This window comes from Lontra canadensis, unplaced genomic scaffold (assembly GCF_010015895.1).
Source record: "Lontra canadensis isolate GAN:19392208 unplaced genomic scaffold, GSC_riverotter_1.0 scaffold13, whole genome shotgun sequence".
Taxonomy (NCBI): Eukaryota; Metazoa; Chordata; class Mammalia; order Carnivora; family Mustelidae; genus Lontra; species Lontra canadensis.
In genome coordinates, this window is record NW_022631007.1 from 8,307,026 (window position 1) to 8,331,779 (window position 24,754).

Here is a 24,754-nt window from a genome sequence, read left to right on the forward strand (position 1 = left end):
AACCCCCTGCAACAGAGAATTATTTAGCCCCAAATGTCAATTGTGCCAAGGTTGAGAAATGCTAATTTACATGAATATTACTGATGCCAAATAATTTAGTCAAAGAACATTGGCTTATTCGAAAGTTGAAAGTGTAACAGTAAATCTTGTCTAAAAGATAATCTTCCTTCATCCGATCATACTGTGGCTCTTGTGTTCTATGAGGCACTTACGACTTTGGGAGAAAAAAAAAGGATCGACAATGTGGGAACAAAAATTTATTGATTAGTTTGCAACATTAGGTACAACATGTATATAACTTTATCACATGATTACAATCCAGTATTTGTGCTTTTTAGGATAAGTAAACATTCATTTGAGCACAACAAACGTCTACACATAATATTCTGGGATTGTTTAAAAATAAATAGATCCTTTTCCATTTAGTAGCACAAAGAACTTTCAGCTTGAGATAATGGATATATTTTAAAATTTGACATCTTGTTAATGTGACAAATTAAACACATATCCTAAATTTGGACTAGTAACATAATAAGTGTCTAGTGAGTACTGAGGAGGATTCCTCAGTATGTGGTGAAGAGGGAAGTAAGGCTTACAAGGAAGCTTTCTTGACAGTTCAAGATGTGGATGACACATAAGGCCAGCATTGACGGCATGGGGCCTTTTTCACACTTAAAATTATTTCACAATTTTAAAAAATAGAATAAAAGCATGGTATTTCAGGGAATCTTAGTAAATACCTTCTTTGGTCAAGAAAATAAAAGCCAGGGTGTCTCATTTAGTTGAAGGGAGAAGAGAAGTTAGATACTTTTTATTTTTCAGAAGAGTAAATCCCTGTTATTTAAACAAATTAAATATGATAAGGTTTTCTTCTTCCCCAATTAAATGTCAATATCTTTGAATCAGGAAGAGTGTATCATCCTAATGGGTTATGTCAAATCCTTTGTCTGTCATCAAAAATGTCACCCAGGTAAGGTCTACCATACTAGAACCAACACATTTATAATAAAAGTACTGATCTTGCATGTCAAGATATGACACTTAAGACTATAATCCCCTCATATTTTATGAACCTCTAAGATAACTCAATATATTATTTAAGATAATAATCTCTTCATAATTTACAGTAAAAATAAAATGAAAGTTTATACCTTATATAATTTAACACACAAGCAGATTTTATCTCAAAAGACTTTTTTTTTTTTTTTGGTAAGAAAGTTTTTTCTTACGGTAAGAATTCTGCGAACATGTTATGCAAGTAATACAGAGATGGAAACAAGACAACCTTCAGTCTTTCTCTCTCTCAACTGAAAACCAAGAGTTTTCTGGTTATCTGGAAACACAGATATTGCTGGGGAGGTGCTGAGCATTTATCAGTGAGTTGCAGTGAAAAAATGAAATCACCTCAGTAGTGGACGTCAATAGTACTCTTGCATTTCTGTTAATATCCACTGATACTGGTCTGATAGTGAAAATCCCTTGTATCAAAATTCTGGAAATTTCTCACCCATATCTTAAGTGTTGATCTGGGCTGAGAGCCCCATAATCAGCTCGAAAAAGTAAAATAAAGGTTACATCATAGTTTACAAAATTATATTGACTAGTGACTTGACTTCCAGTTGAATCACATAGTTGGAGACATTACACACCATTTTATATTATTAAAAATATTTAAGAACTGCTTTCCTGGATTTTGGGCCTAGTTGTAAGCTTTTAGTTTAGGGCCCATTAAAATTTTTGTTTTTCCAGACATTCTAATACAAGCTCTTTTGAACTCGTTCATAGGTTGTATTGATTTGTACAGACCTATTGCTTTTCCTCAGATTTATTCTATGTGCCATAGACTTGAATAGCAGATTTTTTATAGCTCTGCCAATGTGATGGATGTTTTGAGAAAGTTTAGAGCATTTAGAGCAAACCACTGTAATCTAAGCTGGAATAAAGGAAAGGGTTACTCTAAGGGCATAGCTGTCTTATCCCAGTTCCAAGAGCCAGTCAAAGAGACTTGGGGTCCCTTCCTTCTGCTCCTCATGCACTTTGCAATACTGAACAACTGCATGAAAGATATCTCCCACTTTCCAGGACTTCTGCTGAACCAGCCGCACGACATCTAAAAACTAAAATAAAGCACAGAATTAGGACTCAGGTATCACAAATGAGCTTCAAAGTCATCTCATTCAATCATTCTTCCAAAGCCAAAAGCTCTCAAGGCTATATTTTTAATCTCTAGTGACAGGAAACTATTTTCCAGGTCAGTCTATTTTCTTTTTAGACAATTCAGATTGTTAGAAAGTTCTTTCAAGTGAGCTGGAATTTTCTCCTTCAGAGCAGTTGTCATCCATTGATTGCCAGAGACTAGATGGAATTCTTCTTTCAAGAGTCTGTCTTTTAGATATTTCAAGAGTTTCCTCAGGTCTACTTTTCTCTGGGTTGGACTCTTTCTGACAGGACTGTACAGCATAGCTCCCAGGACTTTCTACCTGTCTCAAATGATCTCTCATTGGATGTATACGTTTAGGGTAAATAAATCAAATGCTAAACTTTAGAGTGCAGTCACTTACTGGCTCCTTCCTCCATCTTGAAAAATCTCTTCCCCTGTCACCACATTTCAAGAGACACTGACTTTCCATTATAAAAGGAAAAGGAAAGATTGAAGAAACACCCTAGATTTGTCCCAGTTGTTGGTACCAGCTTCAACTGGTACCACAATTTAGAGATAATGTTTTTGGCTGCAGGTGAATTGTGAGCTGAAGTGTTGGAAGATGAGAAATTACTGTAGATGGTTTGTTTCATGACACTGTGAGATGAAGCCCAAAGTGAAGACCTCTCCATACTCCTTAGGCAGACACTTTTAAAGAAAAGTGACAATTACTAAGGGCCAAAACCTGTAGGAAGTACATTTGTGCATATAATCTCATTTAATTCTGTCAACAACACTGTGAAGCACGCATTGACAGATGAAAAATTGAGGTCTTGAGAGATGAACTCATGGGCGTGAGCCCATGGGGTGATGTAAAAAAAGAAACAGATAGGAGGTCAATAGTAACTAGGTTTTAGATAATAATTCCCCAGGGAAGGACAATACCTAACCCCTGTCTTACTATCTTGTGCCCGTACCTGATAGGTGTTCAATAAAATTGGCCAAATGAGAGAAGGAACAAATGATCAAATGTGACTCAAATACATTTTAAATGAGCAAGAAGACTATTTGAAATATGGGATGGCATCCAGAACCATTGAGGATTAACCTCATCTAAGTATTCATTCTTAAGTTTTAATTTACACATATGCAACTTAAATATGCATATCTTGAGGCTGTTTAGTCAATAATTTTCTATTGATAGGCTTTTCCACAAAAGTGGTTGTAGGTTGAAGCTGAACAGAGCCTAGATTGGGAAAATGGCTGTGGGCAGCAAGCACAGTAAAAGCTGGTCATGGGGCATCTGTCTTATTGCATTGTGACTGACAGTGTCATGTATATTGTGGGGTAGGAGAGCCAGGACCTCTCTTCACTATTTACTAGAACAGCAATGGAATGTTAGCTCCATTCAGCTCCCTTGCTCTCAGTGATAGAATTTCAGAGACTACTAGCTGTTTGGGACTTTGCAACTTTTGCATAGCTTCTTGTCTATCAGATTCTTGAAATTTTAGAGAGCTTAATGTTTTGTGTTAAGACTTTGCAAAAAAAGACAAATACCTTCAGATAGGGGAACATTCCTAGCAACTATTAATAATTTATGGAGATGCATAAAAATAACTTTGTGAGCTATTACTTATATCTTGGCATGTATGAATGATCTGAGGCATGTTTTCTGTCAGACAAATGATAAAAATATGAAGCATCAGAGAAAAAAGAGAGAAAGTCTAGGATGTCTTTGCATGATTTGATAAACCATACTTTTTCAGCTCTTATTGGAAGTCTAGAAAGTAAGTGTTACCAGTGGACAAGGCTTGAACATCAAGTTTCTGAGGTCTCATTGTGAGAGGTTCATAGGTTGGTGACATCTCTTCATGATTTCAGGGTCATAAATAACCTTAGGCCAGGCCCATCCCTGGAGGTTGTCTCTTCTCCCTTAACATGTCTTACAAAGATGCAGTCAACATAAAATACACAGAAATATAAAATTAGCCTCAGCTCCTTTTTTTTCCCCTGTAAACTCTGGCTCACTGGGCTACCATTTTGTTCCCAACTTCTATCCTTGAGTCATTTCTCTAAAAGACAATCAAAACTCTGGGGCAGATGTCAATATTCGCTAAGCGTTTCCCAGAAGGCTCTCAGTCTAGACCTCTTTAGAAGCTCAATTACAAGCATCTTTCCATTTATTTAGGACTTGCTGAAAGAGGATCTCCCACTGTGGGGATGACTACAGGATGATGTTGACTGACCAAAAGTTGTCAAAATGCCCCACCAGGTAGCCATCTGCCAGTAGTTTGTGAAATGGTAACAGGCTAGGATCTGTCTCATGATTTCTAAATTCAGTCTGATATCCCAATAAAGCAGCTTTTAAAAATGATCCAGTCCCACTAAATATAGCCTACTCTGAGGCTGTGATGACTTAATCTCAGACATCAAGACCTTGAAACATCTGTGGGTCTGATGAGCAAGAAGGTCTTACACTTTCTTTTCTTCCTTGACTACAACAAATTTCTAAATAAAAATTGAGGCTAAGGGTGTGAAGAAGCCAAGAAAGACACTCCCAGCTTGTTACTATAGGCTTCCAAACCATATTCAATTTAGCAGCTGGCCCTAGATCTTTCATTTTGCCTGACCATGTGTTTGCTCTGGTAATTTTAGAATCAGCTTCAGTATGTCAAGGATCTGAGTTTTTTTATTCCAATGCATTGAAAATTAAAAATCAAATATTTTCATTTCCTGCCATTTCATAGTCAATAATAATTAGGTTCCCTTTCTATAGATAACAATTGGCATTTTCTTGAGCAAATATTTTGTCTTAGGAAGCCAGAAGGATTTACATCCTGTGATGGTACATCATTGACAGACTCATTAAAGATGAGTGTCACATGGTAGAGGACTTTTATATTCACAGACACATTTACTAAATTGGATAAATTGTTTACAAAAATCCTAGGTTAGAATCTATGGGAGTTGTTTGCAAGCTATGAGATTTTTAAAAAACAGCTTGGATTTCTGAAAGCAACTACCTTCTTTTGCTCCAGGGCAGAATTCCATTTTATTAAGCACAAGTGAGTTGGTTTTATATTGCTCCTGCAATTATAGCCTGTAGAGCTGTGATTATCAGTGTTGGCTGTTCCCTGGAACCACCAGAGACCTTTAGTAAACTCCAATGCCTGGGCTTCATACCAAGAGGAGATTCTGATTTAATTGGCCAGAGCATCTGGGCCTATAAATCTCCCCAGGTGATTCTGGTGCACACTGAATTTGAGAACCTTGACTAAAGGGTTCAATTCAAGACAATTTCTTATGTTTATAAAGGAGGAGATTTAGTATCTATTATGCACTTAATGTCAGTGTTCTCCACCAAATTCATGTATTGAAACCCCAAACCCCAATGTGATAGTATTGCAAGGTGGGGCCTTTGGGTGATAATTAGGTTTAGATGAGGTCATGAGGATGGGGCTCCTGTGATAAGATTTATGACCTTATAAGAAAAGGAAGAGACACCAGAGCTCTTTCTTTCTACCGTATGACGACAGAGGGAAGGAGAGGGCCCTCACCAGGAATGGAATCTGCTTGTACCTTGATCTTGGACTTCGCAGCTTGCAGAACTGTGAGCAGCAAATGTCTTGTATAAGCAGCTCAGTCTATGGTATTTTGTTAAGGTTGTCTAAGTTAAGACAGTATATTTTTCCTTCCTTTTTTTTTCTTATTGTCCTTCCACCACTTTTCATGTAGAATGGAATGAGAAATTAGCAGTGAGGTCACATCTCTTTGGATCCTCACTTTCTTGGGGAGGTATGCATACAACTGTTTCCTCTCTTTGCTCTTTGTATTGCCTCCTAGAAAAGGAAGTAATCCTCAAATGCATAAAGATGAGAAAGGCACTGATTTACAGTGAAGCCAGTCATCAGGCCATTCCAGCTCACAGAAGCTCATTAGATTTAGAAAGGGAGCTAGAGGGCAATGATACCTTGTATCCAAAAGACAGAATAATTGGCCAATTTATGTTACTTAAAAAAGAAATTATCTTCATGATTTTGTTCACTTTAAGTAGTACAATTTAAAAAAAATTCTTGATATAAATTCAATTTAATTAACATACATGGCATTATTAGTTTCAGGGGTAGAATTTAGTGATTCATCAGTTGCATCTACTGTCAGCCATTGTGAACGATATTTACAAACTGTTTTGTATCATCAGGCATTAGGATTCTCAGCAATTTTTGCCCTGGAATTTAGAATACTAAATGCTATATACTTAAATACTAATACTAAATACTACATATAATACTAATACTAATACTAATACTAATACTAAATACTAATACTAAATACTAAATACTTAAATTGTACATCAAATTCTGCCACTCTTTCAGGATATTTCTTACGGGAGGAGGTCTCAAACTTTAGTACTCATCAAAATGACTTCACTTGAGGGAAGTTGTTAAAAAATGTGTATTTCTGGGCCCCACTGGAAGTGATCAGGGCCAAGGAAGGGTCTACGCATATGAATTGTAAATGATTGTCCCAGGTAATTCTGTGCATTTGGCTCATAGTGGAGGTGTGATAAATCCCATTTTCCATGTGTTTATCATCTCCCATCTCTAAAATAAGTTTCCATCACATTTCAAGATTTCTCTTTAGAATCTGAGTTTCTCCTAGTTTGTATTCACCCTACTGTGGGTCTCTCCTGAACTAGAATGAAACTCCATGGGTCGGAAGTTTGTCTCTTTTGTTTCCTATATTCCTGGGACCTAGAATAGTGCCTGGTGTGTTGTACGTGCTTGAGAAACACTTGATGAGTGTTCTGAGTGTATGACTTTCAAGTGAACATAACATTTTAATGAGTAAAAAAAAAAAAAAACAAAACACCATTAAAGAGAAAGCTTTAAAATGAAAGTCATTTTACCAGAAAGGAGTGACACTCCATTGGGCACTAAAACTGTTTGGAATTTGCCTTTTGAGTTGAAATGGGACTGAAATTCATTATAAGCTGACTTTAATTAAGTGCCCTTCAACTCCTAGGTCGGTGGTGGGAAAGATAAGTTGCTTCACTATTTACTCATGAGACCCTCTCCCCTTTAGCTCATGCTTGTATTGTCATAAGGCAGGTGGGTTGATGAGTGTGGAATGCCTAGTGCGAAAATTGTTAACAAAATTGATATATTTTAAAAATCCAGAATTCACACAAATGGGGACTCAGGGCATAGATCTGTGAGTGATGTTTAATACTTGGGTGGTGGTGGGAAAATGACATTTCCAAACTTAAAAGAGATGCTTCTTTCATCCTTTCCAAACTGAGAAGGAGCACGTGAAACAGTGCTGCCTTTACATATGACACAGCCTCATGGGAGGCCCCAATATCTCTTCCACACTTGAATACCTACTTAATTAATCAAGAAAAGACAATCAGAAAGAGGTTTCCAGATACAGCATTGATAAAAGAAAGGATGTCAGCATGTTGCTTATGGGTTTGCTTTATTTGACCAGTTTCAACTCAGATAACAAATAGTGCCCATTTATGGAGAAGATATCCTCTGTAGAGAACTTAGGAACTTAGGATGACTCTGAAAAATGTTAGAATATTTAGTCCTTAATGTTACAGTACTTAGAAATATGCTCCTTGACCTGATGACACATTGAATGAATAAAACATTACTTCGTGTTTTTCTTGATAACGCCAGTGGAGCATTTATTCTCTCAGACAAACTGCTATGAGCAAAAGGCAGGCATCCCTCTAAGAATTGAAAAGTACTGAGGATAAATAAATATCAAGTCAGGGATTAATTTACATAATCAAGTTAGTAATCAAGTTAGTGACACACCATTTGTCTTTTCACCTGATAAGGATTTATGAGACACATATTCATAGAGACTACTACATTGTTTCTTTGAAATGGTGGATCATATAAAAATCTACATCATTAAAAGACCATCCAAAAATGTACCAAATAATGCTCTGGAGATAAAATTAGAAACAAGCCTGTGTTTCATTTTTCCAGGAATTTGAGGATGCACTTTGCCTGAGAATGTTCTTGTTCTCCTCTCCATGGCAGAGAGCCATCAGGATTGTGTATGATGAGAAGGAGGAATACAATGTAGAGTGTTCCTTCACTCCACTCTTTGCAGTGGGCGGGCTGGGTGGTGAGGTGAAAGGAGAATTTATCAAATAGTGAACCTCTCATTACCTTGCCAACAAAGCTATGACAAGTATAGGATAGTATCTAGTTTCAGGTGGTATGGAATGGTAGGAAGTCTTAGACACAAAGAGAAATATAAGTTACTGGTTGGAGAGAGAGGCTGGTGTGGGAGAGGACAGTATACATTAGGTCTCCTTCTGAATTTTTCCAGTAGCTAATGCCATTGGCTGGTGATGCAGAAATGGGGAAACTGTTCTAATTTCTATGTGCGTGAGCAACATGGTAAAGGATTTTTCATCACAGACCACTAGATTTTGACAATGAGAATTATAACACAATTACATATTTTTAAAAAATCCAGATCATAACTCCAAGACAATTTAACCTGAGAGAGACACTACTGAGAAGTTTCCAGTACCAGGCTCAGCCATCACTACCTGAGGACTCTCTCATGGGCCGGCCTCTCTAAGTCCTGACCTGCTAATTAAAAAAGGATGATAATATCCAATGGCTATTGACGAGTGGGGGTTATTGATGAGTTACTGAGGAAGAAGTATAATGTATATGTGGGTGTACTTTGTGACAATAAGACAGTACAAAATGCACTGTGGCAGTGATAGGTAGGATCCTAAAACAGCTCCCAAAATTTCTGCCCTAATCCTTGTTATCATGACTAGGATGAGAAAATTGTGCCCTTATTAAGTACATGTTAAAAGGGATTCTTTAATTAATAATGTGTTAATCAAAAGGGAGACTATCTGGTGAACCTAATTTCATTGCATAAACCCTTTAAAAATCATTTTCTCTGGTTGGTGGCAGAAGAAGTAAGAGAGATTGACTGCATGAGAACATGGAGGGGCCCATATGACAAGGAATGCTGGAAGTTTCTAGAAGGGGCACAGCAAAGAAATGGATCATCAGTCCTACAACCACAAGGCACTGAATTAAGACAACAACCTGAACAAACTTAGAAGCTTGTTTTTCCCCACAGTTTTCAGACAAGTTCCCAGCCAGGCTGCCATCTTGATTTCTGCGTTGTGAATCCCTAAGCAGAGAGCAAATTAGAGTTCACCCAGCTTCTGGCAACATAGCTAGTTGATCTTGTTTTAACCTAGAAAATTCGTGGCAGTTTGTTACACAGCAATAGGAAACTCACACAGCTACATTATTATTGATTTAAACATCTTTAGAAGGAGCACACTTTTAAATTATGGGAAGTTGAGCTTGAAGACATTGGCAGGTGGATTTGTGCTTAAATCTTAATAATTAACTTTCTAGAACAGTTAGTGGGCAGTTCTAGAGATTGGGAGTTAGAGCGATAGTTGCTGTTAATTTAGAGGTTGGCAAGGGATCTATTCCCCGACTTTATGTTTCTGGTAAGTGTGAGTGACAATGAGGAAGTCTGTCTAATGCAAACCTATGTAGTAGGGGATTACACATGCCTCCCACTGACACCATGCCACAGTCTGTTTTAAATATCAGTATGGCCTCACTTTAGTTTCTCATATCTATCAAGCCTTTCCCACCTATCTATTTAAATGAGTGGGATGAGGAGGTTGGTTGCAGAGCAAGGAAACATCAAAACAAAAACAAACACAGAAATAAAACACCAGACTCTGAGAAAGTTCCCATCTCCTCACTTCACTTTCTCATTGTCACCAATGAGCTGAGACCAACTGAGGGTCAAAGAAACAGTTATCATGGTTATATTGATGCAGGTGGAAGGTTTCAAAGTTCTAGTCACAATTTTTAGGTGAAAAGGACAAATAGTTCAAATTTAAATGAATTGACTGGGAATTTAATGAGTAATAAAAGCACAACTTATTCACATCCCAACAGAGGATGGGGTACCTTTTCGATTCTGTTTTCCTGAGATTTCTTAAAGTAGATGGTGGGGATCCCAAGTTCAGATGCAGCTATCCACTGCAGCGTGGCTCGAAGTTCAGCATCAGGACACTCTGGCTCCAGGTCAAAGTTGATCACCAGCAGGCTCCCCTGGGGGCTGGCCGCTTCCACTGGCACTCCAGAGGCACCTTCTGAACACAGACACAAGCCCAGATTTACCACTTTTTCCATGGGGAGATCACAGGCAAATTGTGTGTCAAAATTATGGGAATGTGGCTTACCCTCTACGTTTTCTGACTGTCCTTTAAGAATCTCCTTTTCTTCTACTAATTCACTTTGGGAGAAAACAACAGTATATGGTTGGTAATGTTTAGGAAGAATAAGCTGCAAATGGACGATGAGGCAATGGATCTTATTGACCTAAAAACTTCAGAAGTTCATTCTAGATTTATCATTTTCATAGAGGAAAGTAACACTGGGGAAATATCAATGTGGGTATTACAAATAATCATTGGGTCTGCAATAAATAGAGGACCTTAAAAAGGGCCAGATAAACTATGTAGTTTTAGTTGGGATAATGGGTGTGGGAGACTAAGAACTGCATCTTTCTCTTCTCCTCAACTTCTCTTCCATAAACCTTCACTGGTTTGAACAATCAAGGAAATATCTTGTAGACAACTAGATCTTATTTGGTGACTTATCCTTCTTCTGTATTTTACTTGTCATTTAAAGGACCATATATTGTCATCCTAACACAATGATTTGCATTTAGTCTATTTTTCTAATATTTTTTCTAATGTTTGTGGTTCCTTGATCTGGAATAAGGGAAAAAAAAAAACATCCAATGAGCTGCAGAACCTAAATTGTACAACAAAATATCTCAATTAAAATTGAAATTTTTCTTTTTTAATCGGGAGGATGAGTAGGTTGGAGGTGATAAAGAACTATAGAGACATAACTGAAGTATTTCATTAGATACATTCATGTTCGATGTTTGAGGTGTTTTCATACAGTGAGTACTTGTAAGGAAGCCTCGATGTAACGGCAGGACTCAGTAACTGCTTCCAAAAGGAGAGCATATGTCCCAACAGCTGAAAGGAGTTGACCATCTTGGGAAGCTTGTGGTTGTCCTATATTTTTGTACGGGCTGGAAATTAGGACACAGAGCTCTTAAAAATGTGTATTTTTATGAGAGAGTATTCTCTCTTATATTTTCTATTACTGCTAAGATTTACTGGCTGTAAATTCCATTGTATTCCTGATGTTGAGAGAGAGTTTAGCTGTTCTGCCATGCAGACAGAATTATTTTTAGAAGAATTGCCAATTTCCCAAGGGTCCTTGCAAGTGATATAAGTGAAATGACATATAGTAGGGACAGTTTCTGCCATTGATGAACTTCAGGACGCTGATGTGGGTGGTGGCCATTTTTGTTTTCCCTGAATGCATCTACGTGTATAGGGTCCTAGGCTCTAACCCTGGAAAAAGATGGAAAAAAGTAGCTAAGCAAATGTTTCCTGAAGGATAAAAATAAATGTACCCCAAAATAATTTTGTTTGTATTTTGGTTCTCCTTTTAAAAAATGAAACAAAACAAACCCAAGGTCATGTGTACATTCATCTCTACTTGTGAATAATGGCAGTAAGGAAAAATGAAGGACTGATTCCTTCACTCTCTGAGGAATACTCCCACAGGCAAGATACCTGATTACATAGTGAAGCAAAAATGACTGAGCTAGAGACAGTAACTGAGGAAGTAGATCAGGGAGCAGCTTTCGTCTTATCTTTCATTTTTATCTTTCTGAGATTTCAGAGAACTCCAAATAGTAATAAGCTAAGTCATAATGGTCAAAAATAGATTTCAATTCATTTACTTTTCCAGAATAATCACAAATTCTGGATGTAGCCCTGACTTCATGTTGTCCTCCTTTCCTGACCTGTATTTTGTGTTATTTATTATGTTGCGCTTCTCTAAGTGCTCTTTATTTCCCCTTGGTCTTTTGGAATGACCAAGGTCTTGGGAAGCAGAGTCACTGTGTGGCAATGACATATCTGCCTTGTGGCACCATTTGGTATTAGACACATTTAGTAGTGATTACCCCAGTGTCTACAAGTATAGGAAAAACATTCACATTATATTCTATTGAAAAATAGTATTTGTTGGTTGGCATGGTATGGTTTAAAAGGATTTTTGCTTCTCTGTGTCTAATTAAGTAAAATGACATATCATTTCCGATTATATGGATCAACTTTTTCTGGTATGATTCTGTCAGAGGGGTTAGATTTGAAATCCAAAAAACAGTAGTGCTAGCTAGGACTATTCTAAGCCCCAGTTTTTGCTCCAGTGACATGGATCCACGGCAGTATAGACATGATGATTCAGTGGTTGGGTACAATCTGAATGATCAAAATGGATTTCCAGATGAAATTAGAGTAGTGGTCTCACAATCACTGCATCTCAATGGCTACTTACTTAATCATGGGAGAAGATGGCATGCTTTCCTGATAAATGTCCAGGTCCATAGTGCCAAGACTGCTAGTGGCACTACTGTTGCCATTGCTGACAAAGCAAAAGTTTACATATTAATGCCTGTCTCCACCACCTGACCACACGGCCAACACTGATGTTCCATCTTTCTTTCTAAGAAGTCCTTCTTTTGGTCCCCAGAAGAATATTGTTGGGGGACTCCTAAATTAATATTTATTTCTGGACAAATTGGGGGAAGACATAACAAAAGACAGTTTTGGCTCCAGCCAATCATAATTGTCATCATCATCATAATCATCATCATCACTGTTTTTGAATTTCTGCACTCGTGTCAGACCTAGTGAGCCACACCTAGTGGGTGACAATCAGCATGACTTTTGTCTTCCTCATTCTAGTTACAGTGAGGATGTTTATCAGCAAGAGACTCTTTGGCATACCCATGGAGACTGACATACTTCTGAGAATGCTGGCTGGGGAGATATCAGAATGCTCACTTGTCTGCTTTTTTACTTCTGACAGAAACCAGTAGACACATGTTCTCCTTTTTCCATTCAAGGGATTTTTCTGAGGGACATTCCACAGAATATGCACCTGGCTGATTGTTTTCCTGTGACTGCAGAATTTACAAATATGAAGTTGTGCAATGTCAAAGTTTTATTATCTCCTTTATCGTAAAATCTATGAGAAGCAGCACCTGATACCTTGTGTATCATGGAGAAGGAGGGCTGCTGAATCATTTTCATAGGTTACACAATCGACATATGGTCTAGTTACTAGCTTGGAACTTAGTTGCTGAAACATAGTAGACTTGAGCCAATTTTTAGGCTCTGTCTGTACTTGCAGAATGGAATACCTCCAATTTCAGCAAACCCATTGAGTTTCCTCATATTCCCACTACCTCCCAGTGATGTCTCTTCCAAGTCAGGTTTCCAAAGGGTGAGTGCCAGTGTGTCGTGTAACGGGACAGTCTTCCCTGAGGACTACCATGAGTAACAAACTGGACTCCTTCAATTGCTTTGGGTTTCATGTGGGGCATTGAATATATTCACTGATTGAAATGTGATGACTCAAACATTGTGCTGAAGGCAATTAACTGTATAAACTTCTGTTAGTCTAGAGATTTAAATTCTCTTTGTTTTTTTATCTCCATATTGTAATATTTCCCACTAGTTTGGGGGGATTTTAGACCAAGTATTTAACACTGTGAATTTTTTCTAGGTCTAAGCAGAATGAACTGCCAGAAATAAGACCACCAAAGAGCCATTACACCCATTACACCCAGATGCATTTGAATCCCATTTTCCCACTGGCCTTTCTGGAAAATCTGCAGATTTTGTCCAGTATCAAATAAGGCAGAAATGTGGAGATTGTTTTCAATTCCACCTCACAGAGGGGTAGTGTTTAGTTTATGTCTCTTGATGGGCTTGGGTCCTTTCAAATCTGATCTTTCATTAACTTCTCTCTTGAGTTCTCAGAGTCAACAATACACAGGGCAGGGGAGAGAAAGGGGAGAAACAATTAGGCCAAACAACACAACACAATGTGGAAACACTTGCCTCATGTAAACCCAGCCTGGGTTGCATCTGAAATACAAATGAACCAGAGAGAAAGTATCAAACACACCAGGTGTAACAGCAGCTCTTATTTAAAATTTCCCAGTTGTTACTGAATGCACTAGCTGGGGCTTGCAGAGAAAAGAATACAGCTGACTCTTAACCTTGGCCAAGGTAATTAAAGGCACAACTGGATATTAGGAAACCTCTCAGCATAAATCATGACAGGCAAGCACCCTGACTTAGTGGGAGCTCTCCTTCTTGCTCTGTTAGGGACCCGTTGTAGAGAACCATTTATAAAGTATTTGAGAATCTGTGTTGAGACCTATTTCCCTGGAAAGTCAAGAGCAGGTACCTCATGGATCGCTCACTGAGCTGCAGGAAGCTACTCGTGTCGTCTGGATTGTCCTCCTCATTGGCAAGCTGGGACCAGCTGTCCGTGCTCTCCCCACTGCTGCTGGAAAGGTTGGGGAACTCATCGGGGGCTCTGCCTTCTGCTGAGACTTCAGCCCCTGTTACCTCTCTGGCATCAAGACTGTCACTGTAGATGGCAAGATATCATTACCAAGAGTGGAGACATAAGACAGAACTTTTCATGGAGACCTTGCTGGCTGCTCTGTTGAGCATGAGTCTCTGCCACAAGGAACATGATATCCTTGGAGATGGATGGAGTCTTTCTTCCAGGTTATTCCTTCTCCTGGTCCCCAGGTCCCATTTTGCCTTTTCAAGATTGCTGTCCATCAGTTTCCCCAACCTTCATTTTATGTCTTTCTACTGAATCCCTCCATTCATTTCAAAAACACACTGAAGCACCCTGGGCTGCACACATAAGCATAAACAGTTGTGTTTCTAATGAAGAGACCCAGAGCCTCCTCTCCACAGATTATGAATCTTTGGTTTTGCAGGAGACCAAGAAACCTGCATTCTGAACAACCACGCCAGGTAATTTTAATGCAAGTGGCATGTGGACCATGTTGGAAGAAAAACGCCCACCAGGTTCTGGAGGTTTACAGAGTCAAATTGCTTGCAAATGCCTCTGAACACATTTTGCATTTGAAGCTACCCTTTTAAACCATCCTCTCCCTCTGAAACCTCTGATTTATATCAGCACCGCCTTTCTAGATGAGTGCTTTTTTAGGTTAAGTTGCTCTCCAAAGCATTTAACCCTTGATCTGACAGGCTTTTCTCCTTGCAGCCTTTGTTTTGGTCCCTAGCCTCCCAGGACTTTCTGGTTCTCTGGTCATGCTTTGCTAAGAAACTGCTTGCCTCTCAGGGCTGTTATCTCCATCCCTGCCCTCTTTTCCAGTCTGCCCCTAACAATTTCTTCTACTCTCCTGTCTATGGAAATAGCTTCTAAATCTGAACTCTAGCCAGGGCCTCTCTTCCTGCTTCTGGGGCTCTCTTTTCAGCTGGTCTTCTGAACATATTCAATCTGTCTCATTAACATTTTGAAATCAACATATCTTAAATGAATTCTGATTGCCCTCCCATCCTCTTCTTGTGTTTTTTTTTTATTTCCATTGACCTTTCTGTCTCTCTACTCATGAAATTATCTTAATTTAGATCCTTCTAAATTGCTTGAACTTAGATTTGGAAGGAACTTCAGAGATTTCCTGTAGATCAGGATGCAGAAGCCTGGTGAGGTTATATGATTTGTCCAACGTGAAGCAAAAGTTAGTACCAGACATTAGACCTCTAGTTTTGAGACTCATGGCCATTGCATCATTACTCCTAGGCTATATTGTATTGGCCTCCCAACAGTTGAGCCCCAACTATTTCTCCTCTTTCATATGATCCAGAAATTCCATTTCTAGGAATTTATCTCCTCCAACCAGAAACACTAATTTGAAAGGACATACACATGCCTATTTATTTCGGCTCTATTAACAATAACCAAGATATGGAAAGAACCTCAATGTCCATCAGTAGATGATTGGATAAAGAATATATAATAAATAGGGGCACCTGGGTGGCTCAGTAGGTTAAGTTTCTGCCTTAAGCTCAGGTTATGATCTCAGGGTCCTGGGATCGAGCCCCACATCAGGCTCTCTGCTCAGCAGAGAGCCTGCTTCCCCTTCTCTCTGCCTACCTCTCTGTCTAGTTGTGATCTCTCTTTCTCTCAAATAAATAAAAAAAAAACTTAAAAAAAAGAGAATCTTAAAAAAAAAGTATATATAATAAATATATATAATGGAATACTACTTAGTCATTAAAAAACTACAATCTTGCCATTTGCGACAGCATGGATGGAACTACGCGGTATTATGTTAAGTGAAATAAGTCAAACAGAGAAAGACAAATACCATATGATTTTAAATTTTATCTCTTCACCAGGGAGGGAGAGAAAGGAGAGAGAAAGAGAGAGACAGACTGACAGAAAGTGAAAGAGAGTGAGAGAGATCACTTATAAACAAATCCAAATGTTCCCTGAAGAGAGAAGGAAATGGTCTCTACTATACCACCCTAGATGATAAGCAAATAGCTTCAGAAACATAAATCTGTATCTCTCTAAAAGTCTCTATCTTTAGGGTTAGTATTCAATCATCCTTTGATCCAGGTGCCAATACTCTTTGTTCAGAAAGCCAAATGTACAGAAATATGAACATATTCATGCAACCTTTCTCCTGACACTGACAGTCATCAAAATTAATAGTATAGGAGAGAAACCCTTAATAACACAAGCAAAAAGTAAGAGTGTATCTCTGAAGCGACAACAAAAAAATGCGACAACCTGGTGTAGTGGATACTAGAATGCTTTTCTGGGCCATTGCACACTGACTGCAGAGAATATTGGCTATTGACAGTGCACACTGGGAATAACCAGCAGGCAGAGAGTTGTCTGGCCAAGGTCATACCCTCTCTCAGTGAACATCCCAACAACCAGGTGATACAAAGACAAAAAAGGCCAGTTCTTGTCTCACTTGGCACTAAACCTGACAGACCATTTCCTCTTCAGGGCTTCCTGTAGGATGTGCTGAAGCCTCAGTTGCAAACATATTTAGGGGAACCTTCTCTCTATACAATCCTGCCTTTCCTACCTATTTACGGATGTATGCACACATATCTCTGGAAAGCACATCCTACCAGATTATCAACCTGAAACTCTCCCTCTTAAGGTCTGTTCCCAGGGGATGCAATCCAAGGCACTCAGTCTCCTTCATTGAAAATAATATATTGGCTGCAGAAAATTCTATGTAATTCTCTTCAGTCTTAGGATTAGTACCATTATCCTTTCTCCAAAAATGGTTATACTTAAAAATTTTTTAAATTAGTTCTAATATAGAAAGTAGAGTTTCAAATATATAAATTTTGGGGTTTGATGACAATTTTCCTTTTTGATATGTGAACTGGTTACCTAGAAAATTTCACAAAAGCTTTGGAGCCTGGCTTCTAAGAATCCTTCCCACAGCGTTCTGGATAGATACAGTATTAAGGTGTGGCTGTTTCTAGCATTCTGTGTGACTAACACTTGATGAAAAAAAAAGTCCTTAATAAGCTTGATTTTTCTTTCTAAAATGTTGAGATATTTCCAAATTGAGCAGGGAGTAAGTGAGAGAACAGCTTCAACCAAAAACACATTGGGTGAATTTAGTTAAATTCAAATGAAAGAAAAATTTATTGAAAACACAAATAATCCCCCTGAAGAGGTAAATAAGCCAAGTACTGAGCACAAAGGAGAGGCTTCTACAACCATCTGTTTGCTTAGGTAAAAAGAAATTTCCCAGACTAATTCTTTACTAAACTAGAACCTTACATTATGAGAAAAACTCATTCCAGGGTATTTCTCACTAAAGCAGAAGTTAAATCTCAGTGATTGACATTGGATATTCAGGTTAAAAATGAGTCTGTCGGCATATTTTATTTTATCTAATTTCATGGTCTATTTACAGTAAATCTCATATTCTGTGTCACATAACCGGGAATTCAAAATGAATAATGATGATCTAAAACACTGGTTTTCATTTTCTTTTGAGATAAATGGATAGCTTTGCTCATTTATTTATGAATAATGCACAGATGTGTTATGCAGATATATGTAGATGGCCTTTTTCCACTTCTGATTTCACAGTTCACATACAGAGCTTCAGAGGACCGTTTTCTCAAATAATATCAAATTCAATTGTAGAATTTCTGAGTTAGCCAGGACCTCAGAAATGATCTAGCCTAACATTCCCCCAACTTAATTTACCAGCAAACCACTGTCACGATTTTTGCCATACCTGAATTCCCCCTGTATTTTGTAAATATTGTAAAAACTGGTTTAGGTAACCTAAATGTTTATTTTAATAAAGAAATTTTGAATCATCACTGTAAATGGAAAATAGAAATCTCTTTCCATAGGTAGGAGGTAACAATAAAAAAAATATAGAACTACAGTAAAAACCCTCTTTCCAATGGATCATCCAGTTCAGTTATAAAAAGTTCATTGAAGAGGGAAATCATAACAAACATACACCCACATTTTTTTTAATTTAAATTTTAGTTAGTTGACTTACAGGGCAATATTGGTTTCTGGAGTAGAATTCAGTGATTCATCATTTACATACAACACCCAGTGCTCATCACAACAAGTGCCCTTTTTCATACCCATCACCCATCTAACCCATCCCTGCCCACCTCCCTCAATCAACCCTCACTTTGTTCTCTTGTCTTTAAAAGTCTCTCATAGTTTTTTTCCATTTCTTTTCTTTTTCCCCTCCTTCCCATATATTCACCTGTCTTGTTTCTTAAATTCCACATATGAGCAAAATCATATGGTATTTTTCTTTCTCTGACTTATTTCGTTCAGCATAATACCACCTCATTCCACCCTTGTCAGTGCAAATGGCAAGATTTCATTCTTTCTGATGGCTGAGCAATATTCCATTGTCTGTATATATATGCCACATCTTCTTTATCCATTCATCAGTTGATGGATATGAGCTCTCTCCATAGTTTGGCTAAAGTTGATAATGCTATTATAAACATCAAGGTGGGTGTACCCTTGGAATCTGTATTTTTATATCCTTTGGGTAAATACCTAGTGGTTCAATTGCTGGATTGTAGGCTAGTTCTATTTTTAACGTTTCGAAGAACCTCCATACATTCTTTAGGGTGGCTGTGCCAGCTTGCATTCCACCAACAGTGCAAGAGGTTTCCCCTTTCTCTGCATTCTGAAGAAAACTTTTGTTTCTTGTTTTGCTCATTTTAGCCATTCTGATAGGTGTGAGATGGTATATCATCATGGTTTGGATTTGTATTTCCATGATGATGACTGACGTTGAGTATCTTTTCATGTGTGTTACTCATCTGGGTATCTTCTTTGGAAAAGTGTCTATGTCTTCTGCTCATTTCTTAGCTGAATTATTTGTTTCTTGGGTATTGGATTTGTTAAGTTCTTTATAGATTTTGGATACTAACCTTTTATCAGGTATGTTGTTTATAAATATCTTCTCCCATTCCATAGGCTGCTTTTTAACTTTGTTGATTGTTTCCTTCACTGTGCAGAAGCTCTTTGATAAAGTTCCAATAGTTCATTTTTGCTTTTTTTTCCCCCCTTGTCTCTGGAGACATATTTATAGGAGGTTGTTACTGCTGAGGTCCAAGAGGTTTCTGCCTGTGTTCTCTAGGATTTTGATGTTTTCTGTCTCACATTTAGGTCTTTCATCCATTTTAACTTGTTTTTGTTGAACATGCACATTTTAAATATTTTATTTTAACTTTAAATGCATAAACGTGTCTTTATTCACTAATATTTCAACTAAAAACCCCTTTGTTTCACTAATTTTTCTCTATTCTTTTCTATGTCTGTTAATTGTTGATCTTTGCTCTTATTTTTATTACTTCTTTCCTTATATTACCTTGGATTTAATTTGACCATCTTTTCTTAGTTTCTTAAGGTGGAAGTTCAGATTGCTGATGTTAGACAATTCTTTAAAAAAAAAATCCCTGCAAATTTTGATATATTGTGTTTTTGTTTTCATTCACTTAAAAAAAAAAGATTCTATTTATTTATTTATTTATTTGAGAGAAAGAGTGATCCAGAGAGAGAGCATGAGCAAGAGGAGAGAGAGAGGGGGAAATAGGCTCTCCACAGAACAGGGAGTCAGATGTGGGGCTCCATCCCAGGATCCTGGGATCATGACCTATGTATGCAAGAGGCAGATGCTTAACTGACTGAGCTACCCAGGCATCCCCATTTTCATTAACTTTAAAGTTTATCTTAATTTCCCTTGTGATTTTTTATTTGAACAATGGGTACTTTAGAAGTGTGTTGCCAATGGAATAATATGCAGCCATCAAAAGAAATGAAATCTTGTCATTTGCGATGATGTGGATGGAACTAGAGGGTATCATGCTTAATGAAATAAGTCAATCAGGAAAGACAACTATCATATGATCTCCCTGATATGAGGAAGTGGAGATGCAACATGGGGGGTTAATGGGGTAGGAGAAGAATAAATGAAACAAGATGGGATTGGGAGGGAGACAGACCATAAGTGACTCTTAATCTCACAAAACAAACTGAGGGTTGCTGGGGGGAGGGGGGTTGGGAGAAGGGGGTGGGGTTATGGACATTGGGGAGGGTATGTGCTATGGTGAGTGCTGTGAAGTGTGTAAACCTGGCAATTCACAGACCTGTACCCCTGGGGATAAAAATATATTATACGTTTATAAAAAAAAAAAAGAAGTGTGTTGCTAATTTCCAAATATTTGGGAAGATTTCCTAGATATTTTGATTGTGTTTAATTTCACTGTGATCAGAGAAAATGCTCCATGATATTCTAGGTTATTTTTTCAATTTATTAAGACTTATTTTATGGTCTCATGGCCTACCCTGGTTAATGTTTCAAGTACATTTGAAAAAAATGTATTTATTGCTACTGTTGGTGGAAGGTTTAATAAATGTTAATTAGTTCAACTTGACTGAAAACATTCAAATCTTAAATATCATTATCCAGTTTCTCTCGACTATTCTGCTAGTTACTGATAGAAGGGTGCAAAACTTTCCAACTCTGATTGTGGATTTGTCTATTTTGCCTTCCAGTCTTCCAGCTCTGGTTCTATCAGATTTTGTTTCATGTAGTTTGAATTTTTGTTATTTAGGTGATTACATATTTACAATTACTGTTTTCTTACTGAACCAGGCCCTCTATCATTATAAAATATCCCTCTTTATCCCTGATAAAATTCCATGTTTTGAAATCTACTCAGTCTGATATTAATATAGCTACTCCATATTTTTTATCCTATCTTATTTCACATTTGATATTTCTTTTTCCATTCTTTTATTTTTTTACCTATATATGTCTTTATATTTGAAGCACATTTCTTATAGAGTGTTATAGTAGAGGTTTGCTTTTATACTCAGTCTGACAATCTCTCTTTTAACTGGTGTTTATTTTTTTAATTTTAATTTTTTTTCTAACTGAAGTGTTTAGACCATTAAGAATTAGTGCAGTTATCAATAGGATTGTGTTTAAATATCACCTTGATAATTATTTACTATTAGTGTCATCTGTCCTTTGTTTCTATTCTCTTCTTTTCCTGCATTTCTCCAGATGAACTGAAGTATTTTTAGCATTCCACTTTATCTCCCCTATTAGTTTACTAGCACAGGTCTTTGTCTTATATTTTTAGTAGTCATTCCAGGGTTTATAGTATGCATCCAATTTCTTAGTCCACCTTAGATTACATAACCAAGTCATATAGAATGGAAGATTTTTACACCAGTGTACTTCCATTTCTCCTTCCCAACCTTTGCATCATAACAACATATATTTTAGTTCTACATATATCATAAAACATCTTTTTCTTTTAAATAATTATATTTTAAAGAAAATTTAAACATAGAAAAAGTGTTTTGTATTTACCCATATACTTAGTATTTGTGGAATTCTTAGTTCCTTTGCGTAGTCCAAGATCCCACCAGTATCGTTTTCCTTGAGCCTAATGACTTCCATTAGCACTTCCTTTTGTGCAGATCTCCTAGTGACATGTTCTCTAGGGGATTTTGTTTGTTTATGAAATTACTATGTTGCTCTTATTTTAAAAACTTTCAATAGGCTTTATTTATTTGTTTATTTACTTTTTAGAGCTGCTTTAGGTTCTAAAATTTAGTGGAGAGAACAGAGAGTTCCTATGTGCCACTGGCCCCACACATGCACAGCCTCCACTATCAACATCTTGCAACAGAGTGATGTATTTGTTACAATCAATGTAACACCCCAAATCCATAGTTTACATTAGGTTTCACTTTGGTGCTCTGCATTTTATGGATTTGGACAAATTTATAATGACATGTATTCACCATTTTAGTATCACACAGAATGGTTTTATTGTTCTAAAAACCTTCTGGGTTCCATCTGGTCATCTTTCCTTCCCTCCTCACCTCTGGTGACCACTGATCTTTTTGCTGCCTTTCCCCTGAAGGTCATACACTTGGAATCATACAGTATGAACCATTTTGGATTGGCTTTTTTTCCCTTAATAATATGCATTTGAGTTTCCTCCATGTTTTTTCATGGCTTAATAGCTCACTTATTTTTAGTGCTGAAAAAATTTCTGTTGCCTGGACGTAGCAGTGTTTATTTCTTCATTAACCTACTAGAGGAAATCCTGGTTGTTTCCAAGTTATGTCAATTATGAGTAAAGCTGCTATAAAATCCTGTGGGCTGATATTTCATGTAGACATAGATTTTCCACTCATGTTGATAAATACCTAAGGGGATGACTTTTGGATCATATGATAAGTGCATGCTTATTTTTGTAAGAAGCTGCCAAACTGTCTTTCAAAGTAGTTTGCCATCCCTGCATTCCTACCAGTAATAAATATGAATTCCTATTGTTCCACATTTTTCTCAGCATCTTGTGTTGTCAATATATATTTTTAAAATTATTTTGGCCATTCTAGTAGGTGTGTAGTGGCATCTCTTGGTTGTTTCAATTTGAAATTGCCTAAAAACATGTGATATTGAGCATCTTTTCATGTGCTTATTTGTCTTCTGTATATCTTCTTTGATGAAGTGTCTGTTGAAGCCTTTTGCCCACTTTTAAAGTCAGGTTGTTTGTTTTCTTATTATGGAGTATTTTTAAGAGTTCTTTATATATTTTGGAAAATAGTCCTATATCAGATATATTTTGGGGAGTATTTTATCCCAGTCTTCAGCTTGTCTTCTGGTCTGGTTGACAAGTGTCTCTCAGGGAGCAACAGTTTTTAATTTTAGTAAAGTCCAGTTTATCAATTATGTTTCTCATGAATCATGTCTTTGATATTTTATCTAAAAGGTCATTGCCAAACCCAAGGTCACCTGAATGTTCTCATATGTCATCTCCTAGGGTTTTATAGTTTTATCAAATTTTACACTTAGATATAGAATCCATTTTGAGTTTTTTGAAGACCGTTAAGTTTTGTTTCTAGACTTATTTTTTGGCTTGTGAGTATCAAGCTGTTCCACCAGTATTTCTTGAAAAGACTATCCTTTTTCCATGTATTGCCTTCGATTCTTTACCAAAAATCAATTAACTATATTTGTGTGGATCTAGTTTTGGGATTTCTATTCTGTTCCATTGATCCATTCGTCATTCTTTTGCCAATGTCACACTGTCTTGATTACTGTAGCTTTATAGTAACTCTTGAAGACAGGTAGTGGCAGTCTGACTTTGTTCTTCTTTAATATTGTCCTGGCTATTCTTTAATAGAGTCTTTCATACACTTTGGGATCATTTTATTCATATCCACAAAACTCACAAGCTGGAGTTTTGATGGGATTGCACTAAATTTATAAATCAAGTTAGGAAAAACTGACATCTTGACAATATTGAGTCTTCTTATCCTTTGATAGCTTTTTTTTTTTTTTTTTTTTTGTAAGTGAAGACTACTGAGTTGGCAGTTTTTTCCTTCTGCACAGGAAAGGTGTCATTCTTCATCCTTTAACTTTCTTTTTTTTTTCTAATGAGAAACCTGAAATCTTTATTATGTTCCTCAGTGTGTAAGTTGTTTTTTCCTCTGAGCTGCTTTTAGGACTATTTCTTTGTCTTTGGTTTATAATAATTTGATTATGATGTGCCTTGATGTGGTTTTCTTTTTGTTTATCTTGCTTAGGATTCACTGTAATTCATGATTTGGGAGTTTATAATTTTCACCAAATTATATATTCATGTGTACCTTCAAATATTGGAGCACATTTGTAGTAACTATTTAAAGTCTTTGCTAATTTCATCATCTTTCTAATTCCTGAATATATTTATATTGACTGATTATCCTATTGGTTATGAGTGACATTTTTCTGCTTTGTTTTTTTTATTTCAATTTTTTAACACTTTTTTTTATTAGTTTCAGAAGTAGAATTTAACGATTTATCAGTTGCATATAACACCCAGTGCTCATTATATCAGGTGCCCTCCTTAATGCCCATCCCCAGTTATCTCTTCCCCTCACCCACCTCCCTTTTAGCAACCCTCAGTTTGTTTCCAAGAGTTCAGGATCTTTTATGGTATATGTGAAACATTTTTTAATTGGATCTTATGTTGTAAATTTATGCTGGATTTTGCTGTATTTCTTTAAAGTGTGTTAGACTCACTCTAGGTTAAACTAGAGTTTCAGTTCAGTT

At 37.0% G+C, this 24,754-nt stretch overlaps 1 protein-coding gene across 3 annotated transcripts in view; it reads right to left on the reverse strand.

Annotated features, from left to right (window-relative positions):
* Window positions 1-245: 245 nt before the first annotated feature.
* The window catches only part of SPHKAP (SPHK1 interactor, AKAP domain containing), a 176,252-nt gene continuing 151,743 nt past the window's right edge, over window positions 246-24,754 (reverse strand). For 2 of the 3 annotated variants that reach the window (XM_032857411.1, XM_032857412.1), the window contains 5 exons: window positions 14,518-14,703; window positions 12,595-12,681; window positions 10,407-10,459; window positions 10,132-10,316; window positions 246-2,117 (listed from right to left, as the gene is read on the reverse strand). In XM_032857411.1, coding sequence (XP_032713302.1) covers window positions 1,974-2,117; window positions 10,132-10,316; window positions 10,407-10,459; window positions 12,595-12,681; window positions 14,518-14,703 — 655 coding nt within the window. In that variant the 3' untranslated portion in view covers window positions 246-1,973. The remainder of the gene's footprint in view (window positions 2,118-10,131; window positions 10,317-10,406; window positions 10,460-12,594; window positions 12,682-14,517; window positions 14,704-24,754) is intronic. The other variant, XM_032857413.1, reaches the window with a different exon arrangement.